At 39.8% G+C, this 12,375-nt stretch overlaps 2 protein-coding genes across 6 annotated transcripts in view; one reads left to right on the top strand and one right to left on the bottom strand.

The window, feature by feature from the left end:
- The window catches only part of rap1gds1 (RAP1, GTP-GDP dissociation stimulator 1), a 73,774-nt gene extending 68,686 nt beyond the window's left edge, over positions 1 to 5,088 (top strand). For all 4 annotated transcript variants that reach the window (XM_088624751.1, XM_088624743.1, XM_088624761.1 and 1 more), the window contains 4 exons: positions 1,821 to 1,960; positions 2,307 to 2,433; positions 3,784 to 3,912; positions 4,287 to 5,088. In XM_088624751.1, coding sequence (XP_088480877.1) covers positions 1,821 to 1,960; positions 2,307 to 2,433; positions 3,784 to 3,912; positions 4,287 to 4,414 — 524 coding nt within the window. In that variant the 3' untranslated portion in view covers positions 4,415 to 5,088. The remainder of the gene's footprint in view (positions 1 to 1,820; positions 1,961 to 2,306; positions 2,434 to 3,783; positions 3,913 to 4,286) is intronic.
- Positions 5,089 to 5,576: 488 nt separating this feature from the next.
- The window catches only part of LOC148677730 (tetraspanin-5), a 54,799-nt gene continuing 48,000 nt past the window's right edge, over positions 5,577 to 12,375 (bottom strand). Inside the window, exons 8-10 of one of the 2 annotated variants that reach the window (XM_088624805.1) lie at positions 11,032 to 11,093; positions 8,781 to 8,816; positions 5,577 to 8,530 (exon numbers count right to left, since the gene is read on the bottom strand). In XM_088624805.1, the coding sequence (XP_088480931.1) occupies positions 8,804 to 8,816; positions 11,032 to 11,093 (75 nt within the window). In that variant the 3' untranslated portion in view covers positions 5,577 to 8,530; positions 8,781 to 8,803. Of the gene's footprint in view, positions 8,531 to 8,780; positions 8,817 to 11,027; positions 11,094 to 12,375 lie in introns of those variants that run through there. The other variant, XM_088624813.1, reaches the window with a different exon arrangement.

Below are 12,375 nucleotides of genomic sequence, written 5' to 3'. Positions count from 1 at the left end.
CTTTCAGGATTTCAAAAGGATATTTTAAAGGGTCTTGTAAATTAGATATTGGAGAAGAAGAAAAAAATATGGTTCAAGAGTAGTGGATAAATTCATGTTTCTTTATAGAACGGAATGGAAAGTCCATATGTTTTCCATTGCTCTTTCCAAAGAGCAATAGCAATAGTAGTGGAAGTGAAATTAGTGCTGTTTTTATATATCACTGATATTCAGCAAATTTATAGTGTTTTGTGTCATACGATGCCTCTTTAATCCTGCCTTTTGCAGATTCTGTTTCCCAGTTAAAAACACTAGAACTTTGCTAATTACTGAACAAGGAGAACTGGTTCTCACTTATTACTGCCGCTATGTCAGTATTATCAGTCTTTCACGCAGATTTTACAGATGGTGTGGATCACAAATCCCAGAGTCTGTATTGCTGGCATTGCAATCCCACAGTTTGATAGGCGACTATCTCTAGGTTTACAAAGGTAATCCATACCTGATAACTGTTTGTAATGTGAAATTTCAATTTCGCAGGAAATTTCTTCACAGATAAAAGCCTACAACTAGAGGTCTAGAAACAAATAAAGGTTTATTCCATGCTGAAAAGAGAAGAAAAGAACCACAACATTTTGGCTGTGGAGCCTTTTTTGGGTGTTACTCATTGTCTCATTGTTATTTTAAGAGTACTGAATTCTCAAAGTGCACTTTTGTGTGTTCTGTGATAATTAGCCAGTTTAACTTAGTACAGTAATTAGCAAGATATAATGTGTAAAAACTCTAAGCTCTTGAACAGTGGCACAGTACAACAAAGTTCAAGGCATTGCAAATGTATTTCCCTTTCCGATCCTTTCTTGCTTTATTACAATTGTGATATTTTAAATAATTCCAGATAAAAATGCTAAACGGCATTTTATATAGACTAATGAGTATGTTTCCATAGATTAATGAGTATGTTTTGCTAAACTGGCATTCAGAGAAGAATAATGACTGCTTATTGCAAACGAAAGTACTCTGTGTCCTTGTAACATAATCATCAAAAAGCACAAAACACAACAAATACAGTAAGTAATTCTTTGTAATAGTGGTGCCTTGTCTTTCGAAAACTCAGTAGTGTTAATATTTCAGTATTTCAAAATAAGAAATCTGACCTGCCACTGCAAATAAGTTTGACACCCCCTGAGTTAAGAGCTTTAGTGATTGTTTAGTTATTCGCTACTTTTAGCCTTTTATTTTTCCTGGCAAAGTGTGTCCATAAGCTTTCTGGAAAAATTAAATGTTTAGACTTTCAGCTTCCACAGACGGCATATTGGGGATTTTGTAGTTTGTACAGAGACCATTGTTGAAAAATGTGTAAATGTTGGGTTTGTTATGTTTTTTTAGAGTACTGTAGGTCTTCCTTAAGAGCTTTACTGATATTTGTTTTGAACCTTAAGGTGGGACCGTTAACTGAGCCTGTAAGTTGTACTGTAAGTCTTATCTTACAATCCAGAAGTCTACAGCATGAGGAATCTAAGGTCAACACAGAGGGGATATGTGCTTAATGTCTCTCACTAACAGGTCGCTATGAAGAAGCTGGGTTTGTTCTTTAAGTTTGTATTCAAACTTGAAAGTTCAGGGTTATCAGAGACTTCCACAGCGTCAAGAAATCTCCAACTACCCCTTTCGGGACTTCTGTATATTCTCTCGTGCATGAATGAATCTTTTGTTTCCACATTCCCAAGACGCAAATAAGCGACAATTTCCCAAACTCTTCATAAAAGCCTGATACACGCCATGACTGTAACTGAATTTGCGTCAGCCTAGCCTGATGCATGGTCTTTTCTCTTGTGTCTTAGCGGAAGCTGCAGACCAGTTGGGGAACAATGTGAAGTTAGTAGAACGGTTGGTGGAGTGGTGCGAAGCCAAAGACCACGCTGGAGTGATGGGAGAATCCAACAGGCTTCTCTCTGCGCTGATTAGGCACAGTAAATCAAAGGTCAGTCTCACAGCACCGAAGTTCAGCACACTGTTTTTCAGCTTTATCCGAGACCTTCAAATCTGAGTTTTCTACCCAGAAACAACTAAGGTTTGTCTGGGCAAAATTTCTTTTCGCTGACAGAAAAAAATAATTTTGGTGGAGAGCTGAAATGCTGTGTAAGGTAATGTGCTTTTGGTTTTCAATCAGCTAAAGCTATATAAGCAAAGTCAAAGGGAAATGCTGACTATGGAATGACACGGCAGTTAAACCTAAAGATGTTCTCATCTGAATTTTGTTATTGAAAGGCAAGATGCTGACTGTCCTTCACGTTATGTGTTTTGCTTTCCGCTTCTTTCTGCTCCAGGATGTTGTCAGGACAGTTATCCAGTGTGGCGGCGTGAGGCACTTGGTAACCATGGCAACAAGCGAGCACATGATCATGCAGAACGAAGCCCTGGTTGCCCTTGGACTGATGGCTGCCTTGGACTTGGGTAATGTAACGTGCGCCGGCTCTGATGTAACCAGCAAGTCCCAGTCCTCGTTTCAGTGTACAGTGTATTCCATTGCACGAGCAGGGAGATACTGCATGAAACTGTATTCTTTCTTTCGCTGGAGTCGGCCTGGGGATTAGGAGGCCAAGGCCTGCTGGCACTCCGTTTTCACTGGAATGACGGTTACGGCTTTTTCAACACTATTACATATAATTTTGCAAACTGATAAGGGACGATGGGAGGTTGTGTCCGTAGTGCCTCGTCGCCTGCCTGTGAGAGGACATTGTCAAGGAGAGGAGCAGATTGTTCCTTCAGTCGGTGTACTTTTCCTGTTAGCTTTTGTAGGGTTTGCAGGATAGTTGTTTGGCAACTGGCAATTCCAAGCTGGGAGGGTATCAGAATACCAAAAATAATTAGGCGATTTCAGTCTGTAAAACATTCATTTTATGTTCATTTTCTCTGTGTTGTTTTGTTTCTTCCTTGTTAAGATATGTTAACATATCTGAACCCTCACCGTCCTTCACCTCGAGGCGGTTTCTACCTGAGCCTCTCGCAGAGCTGTGGAGGGCAGCATCTTATTCGATTTGGTTTTGGGCTTTTTTTCCCCATCGTCGAAACGCAATTCTGTTTTCTGTTTTCTGTTTGATCCAATTTAGGATCGCCAGTTAACCGGTTCAGTTCGCTGCTATAATCCCCAACTCCCCGCCCAGCCCCCACCACTGCATCGCCGCACCCACCTGTCAGTGCCATTAGTCCTTTGTCACTCTGCGAGGTCCTCGGTAACCGTGCGGGATACTCAGTACTGAGTGTCAGAGCGACATGCCTCACACCCTTGTCAATGCCAGCCCCAAGACATCCAGCAGGTCCCAGGCGTCACAAGCTGAGGAAACTCTAGTCGTGCCTTGGCTACACAGTTGTGTCAATTATGTCTCACCGCCTGGGGAATATTCCGGTCGCAGTCCGTTGACTCGAGCTGGTAGCGCCTGCACTGCTATAACTCTTTACTCGCATTCAAAACAAGGCCCTTCACGCACCTTGGTTCACCGCAGCATGTGTGTCCTTGCACTTTTTTGGGGGGAAATACTGGCTCCATGTGGGAAACACAAAACGGAATTACAGACATGGGAGTGTTTTTTGAAGTCGAATTCTTCTTTTGGGGCCTTCAGAGAGTTAACTGACAAAAGTAAAATAACTGAATCTGTAAAGCTCATCCCAAGCCCTGTTACTCAGTTTAATTGTAAAATAAACTCCTGTTAGGAGCGCATTGTAGATAAAATATCTTAAAACGTAGTTGATCTTACATTGTGCTGTTAACAAAGTGTCTTTTTGCTGATTTCTGTGTTTCGGAAGGTATGGCAGAGAAGGACTTTGAGAGTGCTGATCTGGTGCAGGTGTTGCACAAGCTGCTGTCGGATGAGAAGAGCGCCCCAGAGATCAAATACAACTCCATGATCCTCATCTGTGCTCTCATGGGCTCTGGTAAGTCCGGCTTGTGCATTGTTGATCTCAAGAACTCTGGCCTCTCTAGTATGTGAAAACCAGTGTGTACCACTCTTTATTTCAGTGGAGTCTGGAATTAAATTTGTAATCAAAGGGGTTTCTCTTACAGCGCACCGTTTTGCGATACTGATGGAGGTAATACCTGGTTGTAGTAATGTGAAGCGCTTAACTAATTTTAGGGCTTAACGACCGAACCATGCCTTTCCAATAGTTTGTGACCCTGTCCTGTAGAGAAAGCAAAGCGATTAGAATTCAGTTACCTTTGAAAATCCTCTTTCATGTGTTAATTTCCTGGATTGCACGGTATTATAACATGTGACTGTTTGTTTTTTTTAACTCCTCCTTCCCCACAGAACCTCTCCACAAGGCAGTGCAGGGCTTGACGTTTCTGGACGTTGTGTCAAAGCTGCGATCCCACGAGAACAAAACAGTGGCCCACCAAGCGTCGCTGACAGAGCAGAGGTTAACAGTACAGAGCTGAAGGACTCTTCCTCCTCTCCCCCCCGTCCTCACGCCCCCTCGGTCCCACGTCATGTCACAGGGTTCCCCTCTCTGTCCACCGTCAGCTGTTCCTGCTAACACCCCTAGCCCCCCACCCTTTATACTACTCGTGCATGCATTTACAAGTCTGCGCAGTTAATTCAGAACGATGACACTATAGGTCACCTTCTTAAATAGAAAACAGACACACACACACACACACAAAAAAAACACTTTTTAAGACCATAGCTGTGACATGAATCTGCCAAAAGGGAAAAAAAAAACAAACACTTCTCATTCATGAATTGTCTGACCATGTCCCTTGTTGCTTGGATACCACGTAGTTTTAAGATGTGCATGTTCTAGTACAGTTGATGGTGTAACAGTGTTCAGCCACTCTCCTCTCCAGGCCCCTCTTCTCCACCTCTGACCCACACACAAATGTAGCGCTTGTGACGGCGGGGGCAGGCTGGAAGGTGGGGTTTCTCCCTCTCCGGTCCCCCGTCTGCAGAACCTCTCCTTACTTCCTTTCTGCTCTTTCCCCACCATCGCACTGGAAGACTTGCCCAGTGTGGTCACTGCTCTCCTTTTACTGGTCTTGCTCATTTTGCAATGTCAAAAACAACATCATGGCTCCTAAGGTAATACAATAAAGGCTCCAGATGATCCAACAAACGTGTGAGGGCTCGTGTTTTGTGAGGGTGTCTGTCCCGTGTCTTCCAGGCATCGTAATGAGCCGAGAGACTGTGAGCCACGCCAATGGATCTGTTGCTGTCAGTCCCGATAGAGGGGGTATGGTTCAACTGGTGGCAGCTGGCAAAGCTAGACATCTCAGCAGTAACTCTGCTTTATATGAACAGTCTATCACTGCCTGAAGATCAGGTACTAGTGTAGGATAAGTAATGAGCTCTTGCACATTCAGTCAACTGTAAAATTGAGCAGGGGTGTTTAACATAGGTCACTACACTATCAATCTTGTTGCACACACCATGGTAAATGCCTTAGAAGTGGCCTTTCCACATTCTCATTGCAATTGAAGTATGTCTATTTAGCATGTTGGCCCTGTGATGCAGATGGAATTTACAGAAACAAAATGCATGTCAGGGCTTGGGACTACTTCATTGCTGTCCCTGAATCCTCAATAATTATCAGACTTGCATTACTTCAGAAACACAGGTGGGGTTTATTTTGCTGAAATGGGAGGTGTACTCATTTGTACAAAACATTTTCAGTAAGCTTATTTTGAACATAGGAACATGATCACTGTTGTTTAGGTTTAGAAAAAGGCAGTGCTTTTTTTTGCATCTTATGGATGGGTAAATAGTGACTTGATACAGTGTGATGCACTAATCCCAACCCATCAGCCTTCTACAATTGGGGTCCCCAAAACCGGTCCTGGAGGTCCACAGACCTGCTGGTTTTTGTTATAGACAGGATCTTGGTTATACGGTTTAACCCTTAATTGATTCATCTGAACTGTTTGACTCTTTTCAATTCTTGAGCACATTACAGGCTACCGTTTATTTATTGTATTTAAGTAAAATCTCTACTATTTGAGAAGGAATTAAAATGCATAGATTTCAATTAAGCAATCTATTAGTTTAATTAAAACTCCAATTAAGTAATTTAGAGCAGATGAATCAGAACCACATGTGTGTTACCCTTCAGGACTAGGACTGGGAGCCTGTTGTATAATACTGCTTCAAAACAGATCTTGGGGAAAATTTAAAAATGAGATTCCATTACAGAATTCCAATTCCATTTTTGGTACTTGGAACATAATTATATACATAAAAGTTTCATCAGACTTCGCAGGTAACTCTGGGTCAATGTTAAACATGGATAAAGAGAATGATTATTAGCCAGGATAGTGTTATAGGACCTTAAATCTTAACATAAGACAAGTCTCCTTTTCAGGAATGTTAACTTGTCAACCATACGGTCAAAAATCACCATATTATCTGTCATGACAAGTTTATCTGCTTCCAGTTCCAGACTCCTGTTGCTTATAAATGTGATGGAACATGAATATTATTGCTCCAAAAAGTTAGGCTTGGAGAGGACAATTTCCTCTTCATTCAATCGCTAAGATGTAAAAGGTTACAAGACTGGGCTTAGAAGGTGCTAGTTTGCACACACAGTCACAGCAAGATAAATAATAGTGTCTTCGAGACATTTGGTGTATTTAGCAAGGTTATACTGTTGTAATGCCTAAAACAATCTAGAGAGAACACCTAGGAGATCATCTAATCCTAAAGAGTATTGCCATCATGAGGTCCTGAATTAATTTAGAATGCTGACTGAACCGATGCACGTTCCAACTGTCCGGTTCAGAAATGTTCATAATCTCTTTTAAATTCAGATCTCATGTACATTATCCTGTCTAAAATACCATGCCTTTTATATTATTTCCTTGTGTTTTGGGGTTTCTGTTTACTAGGGCTTTACACTCACATCGGTTACTGGAAGACGATCTTCCTGGCTTTAAGACGGATGTCCGTTGCTCATCAAGGTAGCACAACAATGTGGAGAGAGTGCAGTTAAAACTTCAGACAGGAAGACACAATATTTATGCTGATGAAAATGCTTATCTTGTGAATTCTTTAAACAGTGAATGTAGATGTCATATGGTTTATGAGCCAGGCTCATGGACCAGAAGGCTGGACTCTTCACACGCATAACTGTGTGACTCATTTTTCTGCACTCAGTCCTGCTTCAGGCTGGACTGACGTTAAGCTCTCTGAACATCTGTAAGCATGGGCCAGTTCTACAGTATGTGGCATGGTAACTTTTGCATGTCCAATGCCATGTACTGTAAAGCTATATTTATTTATAGGCAGCTGATGGAGTACTGTATGTGACTAGTCTCAGTCATTCTGCCAAAAAATTTTTTGTGAACCAATACAACACTGCAACCGCTCACTTTCCTGTTTGGTAATAGACAAAAACAAGATCCATGAAGTACACTTTACAGCATGGGATAAAAATGTAATATCATTCTATGCCAAATGGGACCAGGAACATAATCAAGCTGGGGCAGCCAAGTTTATTTGTAAATTTGTTTTTGTTTAAAAAAAATCAATGACCATCAATACCTGAAATAATGTGACAGAGCTGACTGATATTCTAGTCTCCCACAACAGCTGTGACATCTTTCTAATACAAACTTGTACTTTGGACAAGGAAAAAAAAGTCTGAGATGAATCGGATCACCAGAGCTCGTTAGAATACTTCATGCACTTTCATCTGAAAACATGGATCTTCGACACTTCTTTCCTGGTTCCGTATTAAAACGCTGCAGATTCCTATATTAATTGCGTTTATGGCACTACAGCAATAACGAGAATGAATTGTGCATCATCAAAACTTCTACATAATCTTCCAGAAGGGGGTGATGTAATGTCTTATCACACAGTTCTAAAAAAAACTGAGTGAAATTATGGATCAGAAAACTGAAAATATGGGAACTATGCAAACATGCACCCAGTTAGTTTATTTTTGGAAAGGAAACATCCTTAGTTCTAAAACCTTATTATTTGCACCATTCCCATAATTAATTTATTAGGATGTATTCTTTTTAACTGACAGACTCCAAATGTCTGTAACCACTGTAACAAGTGAGTAGTACAATACCACTATATACGAAAAAAATTAGACAAAAATGTTTCATGACATACCTGTTAAGGAACACATACTGGCTTTGCTAAAGCAAAAGGGTTCTTCTCTTTCGTAGTTTGGAATTGTAAGTCGCTGTATTTTAGAAGGCAGCATGTTTTACACTTGTTTTTGAGCTTCTAATCCAGATGTGTTTTAAAAGTGATACAAATACTAATATCAATGTACACAAGATTTTTTACATCATTGAATACACAAGGGAAACCAATGCCATTTGTTTTAGGCATGCAGTGCATTTACAGACATTTGTTTTTTACATTTGTTACAGAAAGTGTGTTTGACACTGCCATAAATTGTCAAAAAAGTATGCAACTGCTACAAAAGTATTAATATATACACATAATAAAACAAATAGTACAGAAACTCTTCTTTATACACTTGTGGAACTTGCGGATCTTGGCGTTTTCTATTCCCTTGATAGCGCTATCATGCTTGATGAGACCTTTGTAAAAAAGGGAAAAAAATGAAATGAGAAAATTGCTGAGTTTCAGATTCCACATGGATTAAACTCTGCATAGGTCATTAAAAAAAACAGCTCTCAAGGTATACATTTCATTTAGGCAAAAGCATGCCAAAATCAACTGACACTTGGTGCCAGTAATATAGTTTTAATGTTTACCAGAAGTGATATTTCACATGTTGCAGTGACAATGCAAAAAGGATAGAATGCTTCAGAAAAGCCAGTGCATTACCTAAGTAATCAGGGAATGCTGCCTCAGGTGAATAAACTGCAAAAGAAACAAGGTTAGGTTTAAGACCACTCAGAAAAACAACAAACATGCACAACAGTCAGAAAACATCATTCAGTAGCTAGCATTCAACGCTAGCAGTGTCACTGAAGGCATCATTTTAGAGTTGGAGGCAGGGTAAGAGAAATGAAAGCCCACTGTGGAGTGCAGTGACAGCCAAATAATATGGAGGAAACAGAGGTCACTGCAAGGGGCCGTGGGGTAACAAATGCATGCAGGATGCAGCAGTAGACTTTCATAAAAATAACATTTTGACTTAACCCTACCACCCTTTGATTTAAATGAGATTCAGCTGTTCATATTCTGCAGATCAGGTTAAATTGGATTTTTCCCATATTTTTCACAGAAAACGTTTTAAATGTATAAGAAATCCATCAATAAAACTGATCGTTGTGTGCATCGCAGCAGTCCCTTAAACTCAGAATTGAGTAGTGAGTTCGACTGCTCAGTAGCCACTGTTCGATTAAAGAGAACTTTGGGTGAACTCTATACCTTTATTAAAAAGGATAGAGCTTTACTACAAAGCACAGGTCACATATGGGTTTGAACCCCAATATGGCCTAAAGGTATGTTTTTATTTTATGGGAAAGTAAGGGTTAAAGCACAGCTGCATACCTTCAGTACGGTTACTGAGAACCAGAATCCAGCAGGTTTGCTAAGTATCTTTAAATCATCAACAGCTGAAGGCCTTTGAAAAGTATGGTCCAGATAAGCTAATCAATGAGTTAATTAACTGTCAGGCTGTGAGCTCCAATCAATTTAAGGATATCTAAACTTAACAGAAACATCTGTGAATATGCATTTAGAAGATGAAGCTCTGTTCCGACAGTTGGAGGAGCAGATGTTGTCGTATTTTAGTCTGGAGATGTGAAGGCACTTTAATGTTTATTTTTCAGTCAAGGAACTCAAAGAAGAGCAACAAATAGTCTTTAAAAAATCACTTTAACTGTCAGAGTTAAAGGAGAGGAGTATGGTATAAAACAAAAGGTGCTTTTGTCCATTAAAAAGTGTGTTTCAGAGAAAAATACATTATCCTAATTATTGGTAAACATAGGTTTGGGAAGAGATCAAATTGTAATTCGTCACTTTATCTCTCTTTAAATGTAAATATTCACCTGCTGAGTCCCTTTTGCGCACAGCTGTTCTAATACCCCTCCCTCTATACCCTTGCTACTGCCTCCCTGGTTCATTCCTTGCAATCGAAGCTGGTTTTGTGAGCTTCGGCCTCACAGCCAGAACTGTCATTTCCTCAACCAGGCAAGTTAACGCAAACTAAACTGTTAAATACACAGTCTCTTTATATTTGTCATCTCAGTCTTTTAATCAGAATTGAACCAAACTACTGAAATGCCTGTTACAAGCAGAACAATCTAGTCATATCTCTGACTTGTACGCTTTTTCAAGTCACACATGTTGTTCATGAACTTGTGGATTTCACAGTCATCCATTTGATGATAATAATAACAAAAATCCTAATGAGATAATAAATACTAATAATAAATGCTACTACTAAAAATAAGACAAATTAATTCAATTTGAATTTTCATTTGTGTGTTACCTTATGGGTATGCATAATGTTGTTGTTTTTTCACCTACTCAAGCCACTTATTTAAACTTACTGTAACACTGCAGTGGCTGAGAGATGTCCACAAGGTGGTAGGCTTTAACATAAAATTATTACAACATACATCATTCAGTTCAGTGTACCTTGGGGCCTTTGGAATGTGGGCACTTAAGACGCATTATAAGATAATACATGAAAAAATAAACCTTCATTTTTATTACTTGTGATGCTTTTTCCATGTAAAACAATTTACATAATAACAACAGAGCTCCAGTTTATTAGCCTACATTTAAGACCAATCAGTCTTGTACTGGAATATTTCAAACAAGACACGAGAAGCCTGAATAAGCTCTACTTTTATAAAGTCCCCTGTGGTTTCTATGTTTATAACTGTGTTAAAAATGTAATGGCAGTTACAAGTGAAATTGAACTGAGGTGAACTTGAATTTATCAAGTTGTTTCTATTTTAATTAAGTAAAACCTATTTAATACTGCTGCATCCTATTAATTGGTTAGGTTAGGGATAATCCAGAGCCTGTAACGGCAGATGAAAGTCTCCTGCTGGCCATCAAAAAGCACCACATTGTGTCGAACAGTGTTTCCTTTTAATAAGGTTGATGTTATTCTCACCAGCTGGCCCTCACAGCTTCAATGTCACTCACTAGATTCTGTGCCAAGCAAATCCCGAAAATCTGAAAAATATTAAATCCGACAATGCATCACAAACAAAGACAAAAGATCTACGGGGAAAAAAACAGTTTATGTGACGAATAGTCCTAAATGATCTTTGAATGGGATTTAGCGAAGTACAGTATGAACCAAGAGCAAAGAGAGAATTATAATCTGCGTGTGTGGCTGGCTTTACCAGGTCCAGCTATATAAAAACATCAAGATATTTTACAAGGAGACTAACATGCCCTATTTGGACAACAAAATGCTGTACGGAGAGAATACGTTTCTGTATAGGGATGAAAAAATATTGTATAGGAAGAACTACGTGCAGTACATAAAGATGAACCTCATCTGTATTCAGAAAGTAAACGATTTTGTAATGAAAAACAAAATGATGTTATGGGACATTAAAACACTGTACATAACATTGTGCGGAGACAACAAATCACCATATAAGGACACTGAAAGGAGAAATCTTTCCCTAAGACTTTACAGCAGGAAGCAGCCTCCTCTCAGAAAAGTCATTGACCTGAAAGCAACTTTACACAGAAAGCAATTGTTTTTCATGTGAAAACCAGGGACAAAGTTAACATGGTAACAGAGGCATCTGTTTGCTCGAGTTGCGTAGTTTCTACCCCAAAACAAAGCTGAGCGTTTATGGCAATCACAGTTCTGAAGGACGATGAGTCTATTCTAAAATTTTAAAAACAAGTCTGCAGCAGCATGGAGGTGCAATGGTTAGCACTGATGTTAGCCCTGGGTTCGATTCCAGACCCCGGGGTGTTACCTGTGTGGTACGTTCTCCCCATGCTTAAGTGGGTTTCCTCTGAGTGTGCTCGTTTCACAACCCAGAAATCATACTGGCGAGTTAATTGGCTTTGTGGAAAATTGGGCCCTAAGTGTTAGTGTGTGTCTGTGTGCGCTCTGTGAAGGACTGTACAAAGGGTGTACACTGCCTTGCTTCTGTTGTTTGCCAGGATAGGATCCGGCTTCCCCTTGACCCTGTATTGGACAAAGCGCTTAGAAAATGGATTGATGAAAAACAAGTCTCATATTATGTTTGTCACTTCCAACACTTACAGGAGTTAAGGGCAAACGGTAGTTAAGTGTGATGAATCGGTTGACTCATGTGACACTACTCAGTCGGCTGAGTTCTTTCAAATGGTTTTCGAAGACCTCACTATTCAAGAGGAGTGACTGATGCTGAAAACCCTTTGAAAGGCAGAACCAGGTAACTTGCTTCATTTAATGAGCTGAAGAATGATTCTGTCAGAAATATTGTGCCAATCGGGAGTCAATTAT

This window comes from Lepisosteus platostomus, chromosome 1, assembly GCF_059453375.1.
Source record: "Lepisosteus platostomus isolate fLepPlt1 chromosome 1, fLepPlt1.hap1, whole genome shotgun sequence".
In the NCBI taxonomy this organism is placed as follows: domain Eukaryota; kingdom Metazoa; phylum Chordata; class Actinopteri; order Semionotiformes; family Lepisosteidae; genus Lepisosteus; species Lepisosteus platostomus.
This window is presented reverse-complemented; position numbering and strand designations above follow the sequence as displayed.